Genomic DNA, 21,032 nt, shown 5'->3' on the forward strand with positions numbered 1-21,032 from the left:
TTGCAAAGGCATCGGGTAACTTTAAGGTATTTCAAAATTACCGAGTACCGACAATTATACGGGGTTGACACAGAGCACGTATAATTTTGGATTTTGAATTCACAGACTTTACGCGTTTCTATAGTTTAGTCCTCTAGAAAAATTAAAAAAATGCAAAAACAATGTTCACCATAATAATATACAGTTATAAGATAAACCAACAAAAAAATTTACATATGTCCCGACTCCCGAAATAAGAAAACAATAAAACAACAATTAAAATTAAAATTACAAATTATCAGCCTTCATTACCCAAATATTAACCGTGATGGTTTAACGTTTTGAAACAAGTTTTGGAAAACCACCGTACCCTATTTTTGCCGGGTAGACTATAGGCGTCGTGGTTCTTTTTTCAAGCTCTCTCAAAACATCAGCCTTGTACCGCGCATGATCCGTAATTGGAACTTGAATACCAGGCCCTAATGTTCTCTTTAATTCAGCAAAATGCGTCTTTGCCATGTGCTCGTCTAACTTCTCACTATTGGGGAACTTGTTGTTCATTCCCTGAGAATTGCGACAGTTTTGCCACAAACATATCCAGTCCTTACCAATGGGAGAATGATGCCTTTTGGTGACATGCTTTGATAAATTGTCTAAACTATGTAATTTGCTTGGACAGTTACCCCAACAACATTTATATATTTCATAACCCCGTTTTGGAAGCCGTGGGATGATAATTCTTATTGGAGGTTTGCTATTCTCCGGTAATACTGACGCTGTTGACCTTTTTGCTGTTTTTGATGCAGATGAGACCGCGCCCATGATATTTGAATCGTTCTGAGCCGACTCTGACAGACCAGGCAAGCTTGGCGCCACTATAGCAGAGGCGGGTAAATTTATGTAAAGCCTAGGTTTCATTTTTTTCGATTGCAAAGCTAACGATGAATCATCAGCACTTAAATTATCGGTCACAGGCCGAGAAGGGATTGTTATATTCAGCTTGGGCTTGTCTGGTAAAAATTCGTCCGTCTGAATTCCTTCTTCTGTTGCCTTAATATTGTTTTCCGGTGGCTCAGAAGCGTGCGGTATTCCATGTGCTTGGTCTGTCGTAGTATGCTTTTCTGTGATTGATGAAATTAATGAAGAATCCGGCATCAATATTTTATCACTCAATTGATGTACAACTTCTGAATTTAAAGATTTTAGTTCGGGTGCAGACTTATTTGACTTATTATTTGTAATAGGAACAGGTGTCTCATTTGCAGAAGAATTCGAAGTCCGTGAATCATTTCCGTGATTAACAGGGGTGAAACCTAACACTACCCGATTTTCGTATGTGGTCGTTTGGTCTTTCTGGATTTTCGTTTCTTTAAAAAATTTAATATTTTTTTTCAGTGGTAAAAATTTGTTGAAGCTTACCTTGGACTGTAGAATCCGTCATACTGTCTTTTTCTCTGGTCCCAATAATTGAAGACACCTTGTCAATTCTAATCGCATCTTGATTAACTTCATTGACGGGTTTTGTGGTGTTTTCTTGTGCTTTTACAGTCTGTATATTCAAAGTAGTCTGTAATCGTGCCATTTGTGTATTTTGATGTTGCTTAACAAGTGTAGCTTGAGCAATTGGTCGAGAGCTAGTGCTGGTATTATTCGATCCATCTAGAACGGTACTCGTGACTGTATTCTTATTCACATTTGATATGTCAGTAAGAGTCACTTTATCATTCATAGAAGACGGCTTAGCAACATCCAGATTAGCTGTCAATTGCTTATTTAAATCAGAAAAGACAGAGTTGTTACTTCGATAGTTTGAAGAAGGCTTTTCTGTGACACTTGATTGCACCACATTGGTAGCATTCTGCAAAACATTTGATTCATCGTGGTCATCAGGAATCACTGTGAATTGATCGTACGAGAGCTTGGTAAGACCACGTGTCTGTCCTTTACCATTCTTGCCAGCAATAGATGCTTGCGAATGATTCCGACCAAAGCTCGACTTCTGAACCGTTGAATCAGTCATTATGGAGCCTAACAGTTGTTTGCTCTGTGTGATTGCACTGGCCTGATCTAGTGAAGTCGAAATTTGTAAATCTTCAGTCACTATTGGTGGATCAAACGCATCCCAATTCATGTATTTTTTGAATTTTGCAAGATCGCTTCGTTTATTCAAATATGGCTTATCGCATCTAACAAGCGGAACTAGCGCACGGTTTAGAGGATAATAGTCCGGATGTCTACCTAATGCTCTAAGTACTTTACTGGCAATATCTTGGACATTGAGAAACATATTTGTCTCAGACAATGGAATATCAGATAAATTAGTTAATCCATTACCATTCTGCTGGGTCTGTGGTCGCTTGTGTGCGTTATGATCCTGCTCCAGAGTTCCAGTATAATCAAAATTGTTAAATTTTTCTGAATTCTTAACATTGCTCCCTTTTCCTTGTGAAAAACCGGGATCGCTCATCATAGCGATATTTGAATTCACAGTTATCGGTTCAGTTGTTAGAGAACTACTCTTTTGAATCGTATTGTTCTGAGTGAACTCTGCCGGAGCAGGTCTTTTCAAAGCCATTGTTACTGACTTTTCAGCTATGTTTTGCGAAGAGATATTATAAGTCGTTAAATTCGAAGTACTTTGAGCTGGAAGTCCATTCGATGATATATTTTCATTATCTTTCGACACTGACGCGTTTAATGGCTGGTATGGATACGGTTGTTGAATGGACATTTGATACGAAGAATCATTCTGCTGTGATGCTAAATTCTGAGAAGGTATAACGGGTACAGAAAGAGGTTGATGAATATATGAACTGTTAGAAGAAGCATTCTGAGAACCAAGACCTGATGAAAAATTTCCAGTAAGTCTAGCCTTTAGTAAAGCGTCAATTGAAGCTAAACAAATTTTCGCGCGTTGGCCGTAGTCGAATTCCTTCTGTCCAATTATCGACCCATTGGTCAAGTATTGCCTCTCTAAACCATCTATCATCGTTCTATATTCATTCGAAAGTATCCTCAACTCAAGCTCTGACATTGATTGTAAATCGTTCAATTTTAAATCTGCTAAATTCGAATTTGTATACAAATTGATGGGTAACCTTCTTTCTGTTGGATTCAAATTTGAACCTACATCTGGTGAGGCGTTTTGTGGTCGGTTGTCAGACTGTTTAATTGAAATCTTTGAAAATAATTCACTAATTTTCTCAGTCATTCCATTCGCTGATGTATTTAACCCTCGCGAGATGACCAAAATAAACGAAATTAGCCAACCAGGTGGGGCTGAATCAGCAACTGAAATCCTTTGTTCCCGCGACGGTGAAGGCTCCATATTTTCTAGCGACTGCGCAATCACCAATTGAAAAACCTCATCAAAAAACAACGGATCTGATTCTCTCAGGTACCATAAAGTTTTGAAATTATTTTCGATAGAGTCTTTAAATTGCTTAACTTTGGCTGTAGAATCGAAGTCATCGTTGTCTGTGCGCGGAAGATGCGAGCCAGAGCTCATCGTACTAAAAGCTGGCGCATGGTAAGTCTTCCCAAACATATTATCCGTAAAAGCTTAGGTGATTTCAATACTGCCTATCCGGTCAATTCCCAAATCCAAACCAACAGGAAATGGATCGGTTATCTTACCTCTAGGTCAACAAGAGATATTTCAAGGTCAAACAGTATAAATCTTCTCAGTAACTCATAGCATCTACTGAATCAAAACGCATATTATATTATAACCTTCAAAAATACGAAATTTTCAGATTGTGGAGTATCAGGATTGCAACGTTTATGAAACCTTGAGCGATGAGTGTTTATAATTAATTGTAATGACTCGATTTGAGTTCGACAAAGTTGGGTGGTAAAACTATAAGTTGGATATTAGTACGATATTACTAAGCAAATTAAGCACAGCTGCACTGAGGGTTTTGTAGCTTTAGGGCAACTAAACTGCGTTTTTAGGGTATGTAAATTTTAATTGTGACTGCTTTTATTGTAGCCGGGTGACAGATTTCACCGAAATGGAACACACCTGCGCGTTGGTGAAGTACGAACTTGCACAGAGACAAGACAAGCAGTTGTCAATTCAGTATCAACAACAGATTCACAATGGCCAAGGTTTCAAGAGGTATGAAAGCAAATTCTGAGATAAATACAATTATGGAAATTGAATCGATCTATTATGGCTTTATCATTAGGCGTGAGTAACTTGCTAATCTGATATGTAGACGTTTCGTCTTCGCGCAGCAAGTCTCGCAAGGCTCATTTCGCCGCTCCTTCATCAGTCAAGAGAGTTTTATTGTCGGCTCCTCTGTCAAAGGAATTACGAGAGAAATACAAGGTTTGTTATAGTTAAGCTTCGATCATTATCAATATCTTATGCGTTTTCGTTCAGGTTCGCTCAGTTCCTATTCGCCAAGACGATGAAATTTCCGTTGTCCGTGGATCCTACAAGGGCAAGGAGGGCAAGGTCACTCAGGTCTACCGTCTTAAGTTCTCCATTCAGGTTGAGAAGTTGACTAAGGACAAGGTCAATGGTTCTTCTGTCCCAGTTTCAGTTCACCCTTCAAAGGTTGTCATCACCAAGTTGAAGCTCACTAAGGACAGAGAGGCTCTGTTAGCTAGAAAGGCTGTTACCGCTTAGATGTACAAAAGTTTATGAAATAAAAAGCGTTTTGTCAGGATGGAATTTTGTTTCTTAAGTTTTGTAGTTATAGGTGAATTTACAAATTTGGCTCTAGTTTTTTGATGTTTGATTGAATTATGAACGAGCAAAATACCTGCGCTATTATTCAAAACAATACCTCTAATAGTTCTCTTCTGTGTTTCGTTTTTGCTTTTCTTGGGAACTTATCTCCACGCGCACGACTTTTTGAGGTGTGTTTCTGGTTGCAATCTACATTGTTGTTTTTTGCTTTCAGTCGTGGTAAACGACTCCCATATATTAAATCGAATTATACGTCTTTATAGGCTCAAAATTCATGATCCGCGGCAGATTGTTCTCTTTGCATGTCTACAAGGAGAACGTTTTGAAAGTGGATATACAATTTTTTTAATAATCATTCTCTGCATGTTAAAGATTAATTTAATATTGGTTATGTGATAACTAGCGCGTAGTATTTTTTAAGTAAGGGGAAATACCCGAATATGTAATATAATTTATAGATAAACCTATGCGAGAACAATATGCCTGTCCAAACTTAAAGATAAAACACATCTGATGTTACGGTAAAATATGTCTGCGTCGACGGAAGCTCTATTACTTCATCTACAAACTTCAGCTCATGCCGTCCTTGATGTTCCAGCTATATCTTCACACTTATATCGCCAGTTTATATCTCAAGCAGAGATCAGGAATGTAACATTGCCCGATCAACTTTTTCGCTCAGCATGCGCAGCCTGCAATACAGTTTGGATTCCGGGAAAAAATTTACGTGTAAAATTAGTTCATTTACGAGTCGCAAAGAATCAAGTAAATAAACGACGAAAGGACAAGAGACAACGAGAAAGGGAACGAAATAAGCCGCTAGAGAATGATCAGGAGAAGAACTCAGAAAGCCATAGACCATCAAAATTACCGAATCAGGATCTAGTGAATTACAAATCCAGTCATAAAAGAATATTATGCTATTCATGCCTGGTTTGTGGATTAGACACTAGATTTGAACTGCCACCTAGGTCTGCGAGAATTCCCAAGACCGAAAATGCTGATAGGACAGCTTCTTCTCAAAACCTGGTCAATTCGCCGCAGACTTCAGTTCATAATGTACCACTCGATTTGCTTGCTCAAAATAAATCTAGTGCTTCAAGTCGAAACCGGCAAAAAATGAGAAAGCAAAATTCTTTACAGCAAATGTTGGCAAAAGCCAAAGCCGAAAGAGAAAGAACTAACAAAAATGGGAAGTTGAAAATTATGGATATTATGAAATCGGCGTAATTAGTTAATTTTATTTTTTTATTTTTTATGTACATTTAAATGGTAATAGTAATTGCAAAGTTATTCGACTTTATCCGAGCAAGTCAGTTTAGTTTTAGACAGTACATAGGCCGCATCTCAATTTTTACCAAAGTATATTCTGTTTGGTATTTCAAGTAAATTGCAAAAGTCTTGAGTTTGATTATTTTCGTATTCCTTTGCTATATATTAATTAGAATTTGGGCATCCAAAAAAAAAAAAAAATATGGTATGTACTACATACGTTGCACCGACAGTAGACTCATGTTGTCGTTAGGTTTCGTGACCGGGGCAGTAATCTGAAAATTTAAAGGAACGTCTAATTTTCTTTCGGCAACAATGTTCTCATTGACCCATACTTTTGCCGCGGCTATTAATCTAGAAAGCTCTACTTTACCCTCCGGGGTGTTAAACAATGGTCTTTCGTCTGCTTCCAGACTCATAAAAGGCTCCATGGCTTTAGTAATAGCAAGCCATTCTGGATCATATCGTAAAATAGCATGCTGTTTGCGCTTTAAGTTAGACGGAATAGTAAATGCCTGTAAAAATTTGCGTCTTGGTAAGCATTTATCAAGAGCAAGAAATCTCGTATGAGCGTATCCTTCATCGTCTTGGTCGTGTAGCTCTTTTTGGTGTCCTTCTCTTTTTGCGTTTTCTTTCTCCTGATCCTCTTCTTCTTTCCCTTGCGGTTTATCGTGGTCGACGCTGATGATGCCACTCTCTTCGTGCAGTTTTTCATTGGGTTCATTAGTCGTTGCAACCTCAGCTTGTGACACAATCGCGAGTGTATCTTTTTGTATACTGCGTGACCCAGTATCTAATACTTCTGACTCAAAGGAATCTAGCTTTTGTTTCTTAGTCTGATGACTGTTTTTGTGCTCAATAATTGCAGGATATTTAACATGTAAATGCGCACTGAACCAGTGCTTGGGCTTCAATTTCTTGAGAAGTGACATAGCAGGTGGAGATCCCAATGCCTTGTTGGTTATGTCTGATTTGAAATGCTTTTTAACTCTGAGTAACTGCGCTAGATCACCATGGTGTTCAATTCCCGCAGGCCAGTCGTGTGAAAGTGCAATCTCCACCTTTCCGGTTAATTGATATAACTTCAGAACTTCGAATTGTCGAATGTGGTATGCCGAACGTACATCTGAGCCTGAATATGGCATTCTCTCGTGATGCCCGTGAAAGTAGTGAGGCCTATTGAATATTCCAGATAATCCTGCTATTCTAACTCCCCCGACATCAATGACCCCTGCAGCACCTAAGTAGTATATGTTTTTTGCTACCCATCCTCCGTAGTATAGCTCCCATAGGTAATTGCTGGCCTCGTGATTCCCGCCAATGAAGACTGTCAAAATTGGAGCTGTTTTTCTTCCTGAATAATAATCGGCAAAATCACCCAGTTGTAAGTATTTTCTGGGAACTGACATGCAATTTAAATCACTATGGTTTCTGACTGCTTGAAAATCACCTCCGATAATTAGCAGGTCCAGCGGAGCTTTCAGCTTGGCGACGGCGCTATAAATCTTGTCAAGCTCACTATGACAACATCCTTCAAACGCAACAGAAAGTAACCGATTTTTGCTCATGCTTGGTTTGTATTTGTCGTATGATTTATGCGTCGCTTATTTGTTGTGGTATTTCTTGTTATCGAAGCAGGTACGTTTTTTAGTGATGTAAGTTTGTATTTTACACACATACTTCGCGCGTTTATACATATTGTCTCGCTGTCACCGGTAACACAACCATTATCTACGGCCAGTGAATTAATAAAATTGGCTCTGCAGACTTCGAAAACCAAGTATGCAAGTACAACAAAATGAGCAGATAAATAAGTATAAACACTTCAGGGTTTTTCTAAATTCGAGTATTTTGTTATGCGATCAGTATGGATAACAATCATGAACCCATGGAAGAGTTTCAATAGAGGTGTCATTCTTGCCGAGAGTAAGATAAGTTGTCGTTTCTATTAATTCTTAACATTACAAGTGTATCGCAAGCTGTATTGCGCAGAACAGGCAAATACGCTGGAAACCAATTAACTCCATTAATACCCATAAAATAATAAACAAAATAATGAACAAAATACAAGAAATTTAATAAATAAAGAATTAAAGTATTATCTGTAGCCGTTTACCAAGATTCAGAGGTAGTGTTATTGGATGATGGATAGATGCTTGAAATGGTAATCAGCGTCGGGACAGGCGAATAAGATACTGTTCGAGAAATAGTATCATTTCTCCACGGACTTGGTGTATATGTGGAAGCCGCTGCGGTCTTGGAGGAAATCATAGTTGTCGAACCTTTATTATCTGTTCTGATTGTTTGTGATGGAATAGTACTTGCCACAGGCAATGGATTCAAAATAGACCCACTAGAACTGGATGCCTGTCTATTGCCCGAGCTTTGGGAGACAGTGGACACAGCACCAGAAACTGTGGCAGACGAGACTGAGCTCGGAAGAGTCTTTGTAATCGTCTCAGTCACGTAAGTGGTTTGCCCGTTAATGACAACGGCTGAGCTAGACACAATTACGGTTTGAGTCTGTGCGGGAGCAGTTATTATAACAGTAGTCTCAGGGATTTGCGTAATTTTTTGCGTCACCACGATTGTCGTAATAGTATCGTCAGAAGTCGTAACAGCGGAAGATGATGCCTGGGTATCGTCGCTAATAGACTTAGCCGTAGCCGACCGTTCAGCTGTGACAGTAACTGTATCTGGAGTAACCACAGATGTAGCAGTAACAGTGACCGTGGAAGGATCCGCGCGGGTGGACCTTACTATAATCGTGGATGGGTCAACAGCGGCAACTGAAGGAGTAACGGTGACATATTGAACCAATGTCGTCGTGGCAGTAGCAGAATCAGTCAAAAGATTGGTTTTTGCTATCGTTTTTGTTACTGTGTGCTCTTTTTCAACAGTAATCGTGGTAATTGGTTCCGCAATAACCGTCGTCCTAGGAATGCCTGTTTGCGTTGCTCTCTCCGTAACAGTAATCGTTGCCGATGCAACCAATGTAGAATACTGCGCAGATACAGTGATGTATTTTGTTGCTGTAAGAGATTCACTCTTAGTAACCACAGATGTAACCCCAATAGTTTCAGTGATCGTCGATAGTTCAGGAGTAACGGTAACCGTTGTGGTAGGGTCCGCAAATCTTGCCGTGACAGTCAAATATTGTGTAGAAGTAAGCGATTCATACTGAGTAATCACTGAGGTTAAGCCAACAGTTTCTGTAATGGTTGACGGAATAGGAATAATAGTGATGGTTGTGGTAGGCTCGGCTGGCTCAGGAGTGACAGTCACATATTGTGTGGCACTAACGGTTTCATAACTAGTTACAATAGAGGTAACCGCAACAACTTGAGTAACAGTAGATTGTGCCTTAACAGTAACAGTAGTTGTAGAGTCAGGGGTACAAATAGAATCACCTAAATTTCATTAGTTAACTGCCAGTTAGAAGGTTAGATTGCATGCTATCTTTACCTTGCGCAGTTATAGTGACAGCCGTGGTGCCACCCGAAACATTACCTCCACCAACATTTATCACGGGATAATTATTTGAAGACTGTGTAGGAAGTGCTGCAGAGATTCCAGCAAACAGTATTAGCGCAGTTGCTATTGATTTCTTTAATGATATGTGAATCATGGTTGTTAAAATTGATGAGATATTCTAAACGCAGGCAAAAATGCAGAAAAACCAAATTGAGGAAACCAAGTCATTTTATATTGTAAATTGTTGTAAAACATTTTATTTTGGCAAATCTCGAGATTTCCTCCGTATGACCTGCAAAATACCTTTTGCCGAAGCCATCTGATGTTTTCAGGGTTCCAAGTGCTCGTGCGGCTTGCGGGAATTGCCAAAATTGGCTTAAATTAGGGGCGTGGCTGGGTTTTCATATCCAGCCACTTCCTAATTGAGAATAAGTAACACCAGCCACGTCACCAAATGCGGAAGACGTTAGATGTTAATATAACTAACTATATGTAGTGAATATCTCCCACGCTTAATTAAATTCATTATGACGAATTATAAAATATTATAAATAAATTGAACTTAGATCATACGTAACTATCGCATATGCGACTTACACAATCATGACACTATTCAATTGATTTTGAGTTTAGCGTATACAAAAGCTCTTGGACCTGAACGCCTTAAAATTACAATTCACCAATACTTGCTAAACAAGCGGAAATCCCATTAACGTTACATATTCCTCTTACAATTCATACATAATTATGATCATTAAACTATATTACTGAAAACAGAAACACGTAGCTAAAATAATTTGTACACTTTATGCATTATAATCCTCATTCCCAAAAAAAAAAAAAAACTTAAAAAAAACTTAAAAAAAATGCTTTTCAATCATAAAACAATATACAAAAAGACGTTGTGACTTTGTTACTTAAAAAACTATACAATACTTGTATACAAGACTTTCAAAGGCTTAGCCAATGATAAAATCGGTGCCTTCTCAGACGTGACAAGACTGTTCCCGGTTATCGGATCAACAGCGCAAACCTCAGCGATTGCTTGAAGAGCGTACGATAAGGGGTCGTTCTGGGCTAGCTCACGACGCTTCGTTGCTTCCTCTTCTGCCAACACTGCGGCTTTTTGCTTGGATGCCTCTTCAAGCTGCTGAAAAGTCGGCCCAGTCTGTGCTTGATTGTATTTTGCTGCTGATGATGGAGGCCTACCCCTGCCAGGGCCTTTCGTCTCAGTTTTCTCTTTCTTCAAAGGAGGTTCTAATTCCACGACAGGACTTGAACCTCCTACTTTACTAGTTGCAGACCTTTTTCTGTTTTGAGGTAACTTTAGTTGTGACGCATCCAACGGAGCAGTTTGAGTGTAGACTGGAACTCCCTGCGGACTATTCATACCTGAAAAGCTCGAAGTAGGAGACATCTTCGTTGAGGTCGCAGGAAGTGTTATATTAAGATTATCTGCAGTTGAAGTTTGTCCAGATATAAAATTAGCCGGTGTCGAGATGGGTATCGTAGCTTGTGTAGTACTAGATTGTACTTGTGGTTGCGCCTTTCCGCGGCCACGACCACGTGCATTTGCCACAGGAACCTGAGTAACTGCCATGAATGATTGTTGAGGTTTTTGCTGTTGCACGGATCCTTCGTTAGGCAAGTTCTGTTGGTTCTGTTGTTGCTGAACTTGTGCATTCGCTCCACGGCCCCTTGTGGGCTGTTGATGCGTTGCCATGACATTGCCATCAAAGGAAGAGGATGATGCTTGATTCTGTAACAACGGTTGCTGTGAAGGAATCGGCGAGGATTGTACCTGCTGTGGCACAAATCGTGGAGACGCTTGCGCCATCGGCGGGGAGACTGCTTGATGCGCCTGTCCCGGTTGTAGATTTCCACCGGGAACATTTTTTTGTTGCGTTCTTCGAACAAAATTAAAAACTTTGGATAATTCTTGCCTGAACTGCATAATAGATTGCAAGTTAAAGTAAAAAATTCCTCTATTCATCGCTTCAAACTGTTCCCTGTATGCAAGTTGCTAATCCGGTTAGCCTGGCATTTAAAAATAACTATGTTATCTTACCATATATATTAACTTTCGTGTAACTGTCTCATTCCGCAAGGATATATGGGCCCATTGTATTAACCGTTCCAGTTGTCGACATGCTTCCTGAATTTGAGTTACACTAGCCCTGACCTTCATCGCTTCTTCTTGAGATAGATCGAGAGGTTGACTTTTGGCTTTGGAGTTACCTACCTCTTCATATAATTCATGAAGGCGTACCCGATCTCTCTCCTGCTGGTCATTACCATACACTTTTTGCCCAGAAATATTCATTTCACCCTGATTATGTTGATCTATTTGCTGCGGTTGACCTTGTTTTTTTTGAGGCCCCATCCAGTTTCTTTGTTGCTGCTGCTGTTGTTGCTGTTGAGGAAGTACCTGGGGACCCAGCTGAGGCGTCACTTGAGTTCTCTGCGGTGACTGTTCCTGAACATTTGAATTGAACATCGACTGTTGATTTGCCTGCTGAGGTAAATTCATATTATGCATTAAGGGCGTCGTGTTCTGATTTACAGGATATTGATGAGGAATCGTCATGGCCTGTTGGTGACCTGACCCGCTCATAATGGGTTGCTGTAATTGTTGCGGCTGTTCCCGTATCATTGAATTTATAGATACCATCGGTGAATTATTAGCATTGTTATTTGCGTTGAATTGCTGTTGCATATTTTGCGACATTCCAGGTTTCTGATGACCATGAGCTCCAACTTGCACCAAGTCAACATTTTGTTGCTGCTGCTGTTGTTGTTGCTGTTGTTGCCTTTGCATTTGCTGCTGAGCATAAAGAGTTCTTACCCAGTTTTCGTGCTGTGTATGAACGCTTTTTACAATTGGTAGCATTTCCTTAGAGATGCTATTGCTTTGTATTAATCTAAATATCTGCGGCCAAGTATTCACATCTGGAGGTAAAAAAGTGAGGGTTTTCAACAAAATTGGTGGAATAGGCATCTTCATAACAACATTTCTAAGTTCTTGTGGTGCATTGGGATTCGTCGTGTTAGGAACTGATTGATCAGCAGCATGAACTTGAGGCTGTTGCTGCTGAGCAGTCTGAGAACGTCCCATGTTTTGTTGCGACTGAAAAGAAGCTTTATTTTGCAATTGATTGGGCATATTTTGCGATGTCGGTTGAGGAATACCCATATTATTAGATTGTGTCACTGGCATACCGATCTTGTGTTGCTGTTGCTGCTGCTGTTGCTGCTGTTGCTGCTGTTGCTGTTGTTGTTGTTGTTGTTGTTGTTGTTGTTGTTGGGCTGCCCGTTGCTGCATCATCTTTTGAAACGCAGCAAACTGTTGCTGTTGTGATTGGCTCATATCAGATGGAATAGAACTGGTATCGCCCATCTGATGTTGTCCCGTGTTCTGAAATTGTGGATTCTGAGAATTACTTTGGTTTGGATTGAGTTGCTGCTGTTGCTGCTGTTGCTGCTGCCTTCTAAGCATTTGTAACATCACTTGCAGATCAGCCTGGTTTCCTTCTGCTCCTCGCTGACCTTGTTGCAAACCTTGCCCTTGAATTTGCACTTGATCTTGATTTTGACCTTGTTGCTGCTGCCTTTGTTGTTGCTGTTGTTCCTGCTGCTGCTGTGCTTGTTGATTGAAAGGCTTACGTATTTGCTGATTAAATTGGCCATTTGGTTGCTGCTGCTGCTGCTGCTGCTGAAGCATTTGCGCAAATAAAGCAGAATTCATGCGTTGCCCTTGCATAGCCGACTGGGATTGCTGAACTTGACTCATTTGGCCTGAAGAATTTATGGCCGCACCCGATTGCACTTGGTTTTGCTGATTTTGTGTCATTAATTGCCGAAGAGCATTCTGATAGGCAGCAGCGTTAATTTGTTGATTTCCATTCATATTCGGCATTTGATTCAAATGTTGTTGGGGCATGTTTGGCTGAGCATTTTGCTGTGATGTAGGCTGCTGTTGCTGAAATTGTTGTTGCATTTGATTTAATTGCTGCGGTTGCATCAACCCAAACATCTCGTCCGAAGGTCTTTGTCCATACTGTGGTGCTTGTTGTTGTTGATTAGGCTGTTGTGCGATTGGGTTCACAGGCTGCTGTTGAGGCGGCTGTTGCTGTTGTTGTAATTGTAACTGTTGTTGCTGTTGCTGTTGCTGTTGCTGTTGCTGTTGCTGCTGAGGTAATTGCCCGGTCTGATTATTTTGAGCAAACTGTGATTGCTGAGGCCCACCTCTACTCCGGCCTTCGATAGAATTCCGCACATATTCCATCCTGCTCTTTAGCGAGGCAACGTACTCATCCTGATCATTGTTAAAATGCGCCATTAAAAGATTCATAATTAATTTAAAGCTCACTTTAGTTGTGGCATTAGCAAACGCTTGATTTTCCATAACTTGAGCGTATCCAACAATGCGATCATGAGGACCAGCAGGTGACATCTTTTTGAATGCGGCAACACTGAACAAAAAGCGTTAGCGATCCCTGATCTAGCATGGGACCTAACCAATTATATAATGGCAATACAATAAAAAAAAATAAAAACCCCTTACAAGGCATTTATAAAAGTTTGCCTTTGCTGAGGACTAATGTTGTCTTTCCAAGTACCTGTCTGCTGCTGCTGCTGGTTGGCAGGTCCAGGCATTTGCCCGGGCATATTCGCTGGGGAAGATCCCAAATTGAAACCCTGTTGATTCATGCCGAATAATTTTGCCCGTACCCGGCTTTAACAAAAGCTCGGCCAGTAATTATATATATATATATATACCTAAGAGAAAGACAAATATTTATCAATTAAAATAAAATAAAAATTGATAATTGAATTGGATTTTGGAGAGAGTAAAGATTGCAATCAATAATAATATAACGTTAATAATACTCGGGTAAAGGAAGAATTCAACAAGGCGTGGCGCCAAACCTTAAACGCAAGGGAATTAACCTTGTCGATGACGACGATGGAAAAATAATATTGTGAAGTGCAAAAACATTTGTTTACAAATATCCGTCATCGTGAACGATACGTTTTAAGATAATCCATACGTATAAACAGCCAATCATTTAAATCTGGTTCAAATTGTATAAAGAAATGCGGCTTTGGCTTTTTTTTTACTTGACTATAATTATACAAAAAAAGGCCTTCAATTAAGTTACTATTATCTCCTGTACTGTATACACACTTGCTTTCTTAACTATTATCGTAACAATTTTCTCCATACCCTGAGCAAATCATCACAATGTGGAGAACACGAACAACTAGATGATCAATTAGAATGAATGATAAATAGAAAATTAATGCCAGTCGCACTTACGTTATTAGTCGCCGCAATAGCAATGGAATCCTCATGCGGATGCCAGCTCATGTGAAGTATCTTCTTGTTGAAGTCAATGTCTTCGTTGTCACGCCTAGCTCTATTCAACCCTCCTGTCATGCCAGGTCGTATAGGTGAAGTGCTCCGTGGGCTTACGCCACCACCGTTTCGCGCACCTGAACGTCCAATCGGGGCAGCAACACCAACACGTTTGGCCTTAAAAGCTGATTTATCTGCTTGCAATACGACTTCTGTTTCCTCTGCCTCGATATCAGTAGCATCGGGGTAGATCATAAAGTTATTGTTGTACGATCCGGTCATGACTGATTTCCCATCTCCCGATAACACGACTTCAAACTTATCAAAGATCGAGTCATTGTCATACGTATCGCATAATCGAGGTCGCAAATGCTCATGTATGTTAATTGTCTTGATTGGTTCGCGTTCCATCGCGACGTCCCAAATTTTGACTGTCAGATAATCTCTAGAAACAATATACCGTCCGTCCTGAGAAAAACGAACGTCTGATATGGATGAAATGATTTCAGAGAAAAATGATCGCTCTCTAGGATCTTCCGCTACTTCGAACACTGCGCTTATTAGCCTGACTCTGAATCAAAAAGTACTTTTTTCATGTCCTTACTTTTGGCATGTGCGTCGCAAAGCGCACTTTCGCGCATGTCAGCCAGCTTGATAGTGCCTTTGCTAGAAGAATACACAAAATAATTGCAACTCAGTGGATGGAACTCGGCTGCTGTTATTACTTCCGTAAGCTCTTCCATGTTTGCCGGTTTAATATCAACAATGTCTAAACATTAGCAGTTAGATAGAAGAAATCCAATTTAAATGTAAATTTTGCGACATACTAAAGCTTTGGTCTGCTATCCCCAAGTTCCACAAATTTATCCGAAGATCATCAGCAGATATAAAAGTTTCACCATCTGAATTGACACTGATCGAATTGATATGATATGCATGTGCATTCCCGTAAATCTTTTTTGGAGTGGCAGCGATTATGGTATCGTGCAAGGTCATGCGTGGTAAGCGAAGTGAGTCCAATGATAGAGGATTAGGAGGTCGTCCACCAACAGTATCAGATAAATTATTTTCAGAAACAACCTTGAGAGATTTCTCATAAATCTTCCATAGCTTGATTGTTTTGTCTAAAAACATGTTATTAGCGAAAAATCATACACAATGCATTTCATTTTAACAAAAAATTAGATAACAAACCATTAGTTGAAAGCAAAAAATGCGCAGCATTGGTCCTTCTGCACCATTTGATTTTATTGATTTTCTCCTCAATCTCTAAAGACTTTAGGTAATCAAATTCCGGCTCGTGCGATTGAAATTCGGTATGAAATTTATATTCGCATCCTTTCTTCTGTTTTACAATATATTAGAACTTTTTTCAAAAATTGAAATCTTTTTTGTTTTTTTTTGTTTTAAAATAACACTCACGTTGTCATTTCTTTCGAATAATACAACCCGACCTCCCTTGTCACCAGTAGCCAAATAGTTGCCAGTGTGATCGAACTCGACAGTAGAGATAATGTCAGCTAAATATTTCAATTAGAATCATGTAATCGAGATCTTTAACTCCACATCTCTTTCGCGATCAACGAGGACGAAACAAGGATCATTCGCCATTATGCCCCGTACCTTCAGTGATATCTTCTGTATCTCCTTTATCGCCAAAACACCTAACAATGAAATTAGTCACAAATCGTCTTGCTTAATTTTTTATTGAAAAAAAAAGACATAGTAGCGAAGCAGCCATAATTGGTAGAGCAGGTGAAGTTATTGCCATCAATCACAAGACGAAAAGCTTTAACCGGATACAAAACTTGAACAATGCCAAAACGCAGCAATAAAATACGGGAGACGTCATAAATGCATGCTTTAAATCAAAAATACGTACTGAGCAAACTTCCACGTCGGTGGGTGTCCGTCCGGACCTTCGACCATATTTGATTGAACCTGTGAAGCCGAGTGGGAGTGCTGTGGAGCTTCCAGTTTAAAAAAAAAAGCTGCGAATTTAAACCCGTCGACAAATGCAGAACACACGAGTTGAAACCAACACCTTGGGTAAAGATACTCAGAAAATTGTAAAACAACTATAGTTGACAGTGAGCGACTTGATTTCGACGCTGAGGGCCTTTAAAACGAGATTTGAAATTATAGCAGAGACAAGGCGGGTTGGCACGGTCAGTATGCGATGAATAACCAGTGGGCTACAAGTGCGGCAACAAACTTGATGGATGGTGCATATCCGCAGCTCCACGCGCTGGTTATGCTCTGACGTATTTACGCGCGCTGTCAAGTTCGCATTTTACGTGGCATTGCATTTGACGATAACTATAAAAGGTTTGAAGGCTTGCAGCCAACCCAATTTGAATCATAGAAAGCCAATTTTCCAAGGGTTAAGCGGGCCGGCCTCTGGGGGGGTTGCCTTGCCATGCAACGCGAAGTTTAGCAAAGTGTGGAACATGAGTTACAGCAGCATTGCTCACACTCGATTTACCACCACCTTTCTCTGTCAATGTCCGTACGCCGTGTTGTTATTATCTAGTTGCTCAACTGTGAAATCCAATATAAGCTCATGTTTTTACGGTTTTTTTTTCTTGCTGGTTTTTGTACATGCAGAGCACGTCCAGCCAGGCATTGCGTGTGCGGCTTTTCGCGGTTGGGAGATGAGATGCCGTGGGGAGAACCCCGGAAGAACATCCACTTGTCCGTCAGATAAATACTCAACCCACGTAATTGTTTGAATTTTTAACTTTCAAAATGGCAAATAGTAACATAAACAAGTCATCAGTTTTCAAAGGCAAGGCCTCTGCAGGCTCAGAGCTAGAGTCGGCCGCAAGCCGCATCGCCGTCTCTGCCACGGGTCTGTTCTCTTCACTTGCGACTTCAAATGTTGCGCCGGACAATTTTAACGCAGTCATATCTGGTGGCAAACAATTTGCTGAATATTCGTCATTTAAAAGTTCCGTGATTGCAGAAGCTGCAACAAGTTCGAAAATCTCGCGTGCTCCGGCTACATCGTCACCTGGGTCTGAAAGCGCCGGGTTTCGAAGCAATTTATCTCGTGAGCAGAACTCGGTGGCAGCCCAACGCGAATATGACAGTTTCCTTGAAAACAATGCGGTCGCTGAATTGCCGTCAAATTACATTGATCTCAATGACGGTGGCGATGTAGTTGCGTTTTTGGCCTCGGATCAATACTCGCAGCTTGTGAACTCATTTGAGCCGGACACAAATCATGCGCCCACACCTACTCCGGCACAGCTGGGGTATAATCAAGTTCTGGCTGACATCACGTTATTAAGTGACCCAGTTGAGTATTTACTTAATACGGACCGCTACACAGAAGATGTTTGGGGTGACTATTGGGAAACGTTTCAGAGTGCAAGGAAGGATCATCATGACGGTCGCAAGGAAGAAGCAAGGAAAAAAATCCAGCAACTTTTAAAAAATATTAAACCCAAATTGTAAATTATATTTATTTTTGCATTGGTTTATTCTTTCTTAAATTTCTTGTACTAGCTCGCCGCATAAGATATATTTTCCACCAAAATGCTGTTCCCAATCGCTTAACGACTGTATTTCCTCCTCTGTCAGATCGTCGAGAGTATCTAGTGGATCTCCAATCGGAGTGAGCATGTCTATAATTTAAAAAAAAAAAAAAAAAATCTTAGTAATTAAAGATAATATATAAAAACTGGCATATTTTTCACCTTCGTCAAAGCTTCCCTTTGCTAACCCTCTTGACGCATCCCGTCCGGCGAAATTGCTAGGCTTCAGTTAATGGAATTGTTCGTTGAAATGTTTGATCTTCTTACCTATAAGGGCCACCCGGTCCATAAAATGCTTTCCCAGATGTAACATTATAAACTTTACCCTTGATTGCCATTAAGACTTGAGGCTGTTTGACTCCATTAAATGGTGCAAGTGTTTCTGGCGTGTATGTTGTGAATACGACTGGATCAACAACGTCGCTGCTATCACGGCCACTAGAAGCCTGCTTTGACTGCGGAAATATTTGACGATAAACTAGATATATTGAAATAACCGCGAGCACAGCATTAAGATAAGTATAATATGAAGTATGGTTCTGGTTCGTCAGGGTAGATTTCAAGTACTTCTGAAAAGTAGAAATGTCAACCATCGTAGTGCCGTGCGTATAAATTTTAATCAACAAAATATGTAGATGATGAACTATCACTGTCTATATTATTATTTATGATTATGGGGGAAACCGAAGGAATGCACACCTCGAGATCAAATAAATCCCGTCAATGTCCGGACAAAATATGGCTCAAAATTGTGTTTAAATTTCGAAAACCCCTCCCCGCAATGTAAATTGAAAAAAATCCCGGTGCAGCGAAAGAAAACCAATACATATACCCATTTTATATTCACATTTATACAACCGTATGAAGGAAAAAAAGCATCAACGGTTAAATTCTACTAATTGAAACTCTCGCGTGGAAGTGCAGATCAGATAGATCAATTTGGTTGTCATGGCAGTTCCACAGTTTAGGACAAGCATTAATGAATACTTGGAAGGACTTCCGGAGACGGTACTTCTTCGCCTTTACAGCTCGGTAAGTAATTTTTTAAGCCATTTTTTTCTTGAGACTATTTTAATCATTACCAGCCGGCAACATGTTTGGCAATCTTTAGGTTACTTCCGGGCATTGCGCAGGTGTTTGTAATGTCAATGCTGTTTAACGACGAGCCTGTACGAGAGGAAGTATTTGATACATGGGTACAAAAAGCTAGCAAGCAAAAACTATATGCTGCAATGGAAAAATTGCGTGGCATGCATTTAATAAGAGAGGCTGAACGAGCAATTACGTTACAAAAAACGTTTAGGAACGGATTAAGGAATGCCTTGACTGGAGGGTGCGTGATTTCACACAGCTTTTTTAAACCAACGCACACTAAAATTGTCTAAAATAGGGACCATAATCATTCGTTTGGAGTTCCTTGCGACACGGAAGATAAACATAAGGTTGATATAAAATTTCTCGACGAACATGCCAACAAGCAATGGGAATCAATTCTTCATTTTATGGTTGGAACCGACACCGGTAAAGTTCCAAACAACGGCGTGCTAAGTCTGCTAAAGCATAGCGGGTTAATGGAAGGCAATACACCAAACTCAATGAAAATCTCGAACGCCGGTTTTCAATTTTTATTGCAAGACGTTAATGGTCAGATATGGACGTTATTGTTACAGTATTTAAATATGGCAGAAGAGCTGAACATGGACGCGGTTGAAGTACTCCATTTTTTATTTATGCTGGGCAGTTTGGAACTTGGACAAGATTATTCACTTAATGAACTGAGCGACACACAAAAGATTATGCTAGACGACTTACGTGATTATGGAATCGTATATCAAAGAAAGGTGATTTAACTTTTTAACATTCCTTTTGAAAAAAAAAAAACTAACAAAGTTAAGTCTTCTTCTCGGCGATTTTATCCTACACGACTGGCGACTACTTTAACGTCTGATTCTGGAGCATTAATGACGGCATCCGTTAGCATGAATAATGCAATGCAAAAGACTGATTCTGAAGCCGGATTTGTAATTTTGGAGACAAATTACAAAGTTTATGCATTCACGGACTCGCCTCTTCAGATTGCAGTGTTAAATCTTTTTGTTCATTTAAAATCCCGATTCCCCAACATGGTTGCCGGTCAAATCAGCCGCGAGAGTGTACGGAAAGCTCTTGCAAACGGCATAACCTCGGATCAAATAATCACATATCTAACAGTTCATGCACATCCGCAAATGAGAAAAATTACACCGCTGTTGCCGTCCACGGTAGTGGATCAGATTAGGCTATGGCAGTTAGAAATGGAGCGCATGAAGACCGTTAGTGGCTATTTGTTTCGGGACTTTAGAGATAGTTATGAGTATAATATTACGGCCAATTACGCACGCGATTTGGGAGTAATGGTATGGGAGAAAAAAAACAAGGGAATGTTTTTTGTTACCGAAGAAGGCAAGCAACAAGTCGTGGACTACGTGAACAGAAAGACCAGTCAAGGAAGGTAATCGTGTATCTATTGCATATTCTATGGCATTTTGGAAGGAGTTAAATTTTTTTTTTTTTACTTTATAAGTTTATATGTACGTACATGAGAATAAAAATAGTTATAAATAATTATAATATATTTTATTTCATTTTTATTTCATTTTTATTTCCAATTGTGTCATAATGGGTGGATAAAAAAAATTGATGCCGGGCACGGTGATCATTGAGAGCCCAA

The 21,032-nt window shown here is 39.9% G+C and overlaps 10 protein-coding genes across 10 annotated transcripts; 4 read left to right on the plus strand and 6 right to left on the minus strand.

The window, feature by feature from the left end:
- Positions 1 to 2: 2 nt before the first annotated feature.
- Positions 3 to 3,830, minus strand: V1514DRAFT_84201 (uncharacterized protein). The gene is made up of 4 exons (XM_066930151.1): positions 3,616 to 3,830; positions 2,255 to 3,491; positions 1,399 to 1,930; positions 3 to 1,346 (listed from the first exon to the last, which is right to left on the minus strand). Exons 2-4 carry the CDS (start codon positions 3,485 to 3,487, stop codon positions 313 to 315), a joined length of 2,799 nt encoding a protein of 932 aa, XP_066783055.1. The 5' UTR covers positions 3,488 to 3,491; positions 3,616 to 3,830; the 3' UTR covers positions 3 to 312.
- A 104-nt stretch (positions 3,831 to 3,934) lies between these two features.
- Positions 3,935 to 4,710, plus strand: V1514DRAFT_331808 (60S ribosomal protein uL24). Its single transcript, XM_066927749.1, has 3 exons — positions 3,935 to 4,099; positions 4,200 to 4,312; positions 4,367 to 4,710. The coding sequence occupies exons 1-3, from the start codon at positions 4,081 to 4,083 to the stop codon at positions 4,613 to 4,615; spliced, it is 381 nt and encodes a 126-aa protein (XP_066783056.1). The 5' UTR covers positions 3,935 to 4,080; the 3' UTR covers positions 4,616 to 4,710.
- Positions 4,711 to 5,135: 425 nt separating this feature from the next.
- V1514DRAFT_331809 (uncharacterized protein) lies at positions 5,136 to 6,007 on the plus strand. Its single transcript, XM_066927750.1, has one exon. It carries the CDS (start codon positions 5,207 to 5,209, stop codon positions 5,906 to 5,908), a length of 702 nt encoding a protein of 233 aa, XP_066783057.1. The 5' UTR covers positions 5,136 to 5,206; the 3' UTR covers positions 5,909 to 6,007.
- On the minus strand, positions 5,967 to 7,790 carry V1514DRAFT_84230 (lariat debranching enzyme, C-terminal domain-containing protein). Its single transcript, XM_066930152.1, has 2 exons — positions 6,171 to 7,790; positions 5,967 to 6,108 (listed from the first exon to the last, which is right to left on the minus strand). The coding sequence occupies exons 1-2, from the start codon at positions 7,516 to 7,518 to the stop codon at positions 6,026 to 6,028; spliced, it is 1,431 nt and encodes a 476-aa protein (XP_066783058.1). The 5' UTR covers positions 7,519 to 7,790; the 3' UTR covers positions 5,967 to 6,025.
- Positions 7,614 to 9,778, minus strand: V1514DRAFT_84233 (uncharacterized protein). The gene is made up of 2 exons (XM_066930153.1): positions 9,416 to 9,778; positions 7,614 to 9,360 (listed from the first exon to the last, which is right to left on the minus strand). Exons 1-2 carry the CDS (start codon positions 9,576 to 9,578, stop codon positions 8,063 to 8,065), a joined length of 1,461 nt encoding a protein of 486 aa, XP_066783059.1. The 5' UTR covers positions 9,579 to 9,778; the 3' UTR covers positions 7,614 to 8,062.
- A 391-nt stretch (positions 9,779 to 10,169) lies between these two features.
- V1514DRAFT_331812 (uncharacterized protein) lies at positions 10,170 to 12,728 on the minus strand. Its single transcript, XM_066927751.1, has 2 exons — positions 11,493 to 12,728; positions 10,170 to 11,447 (listed from the first exon to the last, which is right to left on the minus strand). The coding sequence occupies exons 1-2, from the start codon at positions 12,639 to 12,641 to the stop codon at positions 10,350 to 10,352; spliced, it is 2,247 nt and encodes a 748-aa protein (XP_066783060.1). The 5' UTR covers positions 12,642 to 12,728; the 3' UTR covers positions 10,170 to 10,349.
- Positions 12,729 to 14,394: 1,666 nt separating this feature from the next.
- On the minus strand, positions 14,395 to 16,916 carry V1514DRAFT_331820 (WD40-repeat-containing domain protein). Its single transcript, XM_066927752.1, has 8 exons — positions 16,666 to 16,916; positions 16,407 to 16,447; positions 16,206 to 16,303; positions 15,978 to 16,128; positions 15,611 to 15,907; positions 15,388 to 15,552; positions 14,745 to 15,334; positions 14,395 to 14,688 (listed from the first exon to the last, which is right to left on the minus strand). The coding sequence occupies exons 1-8, from the start codon at positions 16,710 to 16,712 to the stop codon at positions 14,665 to 14,667; spliced, it is 1,413 nt and encodes a 470-aa protein (XP_066783061.1). The 5' UTR covers positions 16,713 to 16,916; the 3' UTR covers positions 14,395 to 14,664.
- Positions 16,917 to 17,086: 170 nt separating this feature from the next.
- Positions 17,087 to 18,385, plus strand: V1514DRAFT_331821 (uncharacterized protein). Its single transcript, XM_066927753.1, has one exon. It carries the CDS (start codon positions 17,532 to 17,534, stop codon positions 18,240 to 18,242), a length of 711 nt encoding a protein of 236 aa, XP_066783062.1. The 5' UTR covers positions 17,087 to 17,531; the 3' UTR covers positions 18,243 to 18,385.
- On the minus strand, positions 18,231 to 19,090 carry V1514DRAFT_331823 (cytochrome b5-like heme/steroid binding domain-containing protein). Its single transcript, XM_066927754.1, has 3 exons — positions 18,590 to 19,090; positions 18,485 to 18,540; positions 18,231 to 18,412 (listed from the first exon to the last, which is right to left on the minus strand). Exons 1-3 carry the CDS (start codon positions 18,913 to 18,915, stop codon positions 18,276 to 18,278), a joined length of 519 nt encoding a protein of 172 aa, XP_066783063.1. The 5' UTR covers positions 18,916 to 19,090; the 3' UTR covers positions 18,231 to 18,275.
- V1514DRAFT_294544 (transcription factor Tfb2-domain-containing protein) lies at positions 19,041 to 20,926 on the plus strand. The gene is made up of 4 exons (XM_066925394.1): positions 19,041 to 19,354; positions 19,408 to 19,655; positions 19,713 to 20,163; positions 20,218 to 20,926. The coding sequence occupies exons 1-4, from the start codon at positions 19,271 to 19,273 to the stop codon at positions 20,815 to 20,817; spliced, it is 1,383 nt and encodes a 460-aa protein (XP_066783064.1). The 5' UTR covers positions 19,041 to 19,270; the 3' UTR covers positions 20,818 to 20,926.
- The last annotated feature ends 106 nt before the right edge of the window (positions 20,927 to 21,032 follow it).

The sequence above is a fragment of the Lipomyces japonicus genome (assembly GCF_038497905.1).
Source record: "Lipomyces japonicus strain CBS 7319 unplaced genomic scaffold V1514scaffold_22, whole genome shotgun sequence".
NCBI lineage: Eukaryota > Fungi > Ascomycota > Lipomycetes > Lipomycetales > Lipomycetaceae > Lipomyces > Lipomyces japonicus.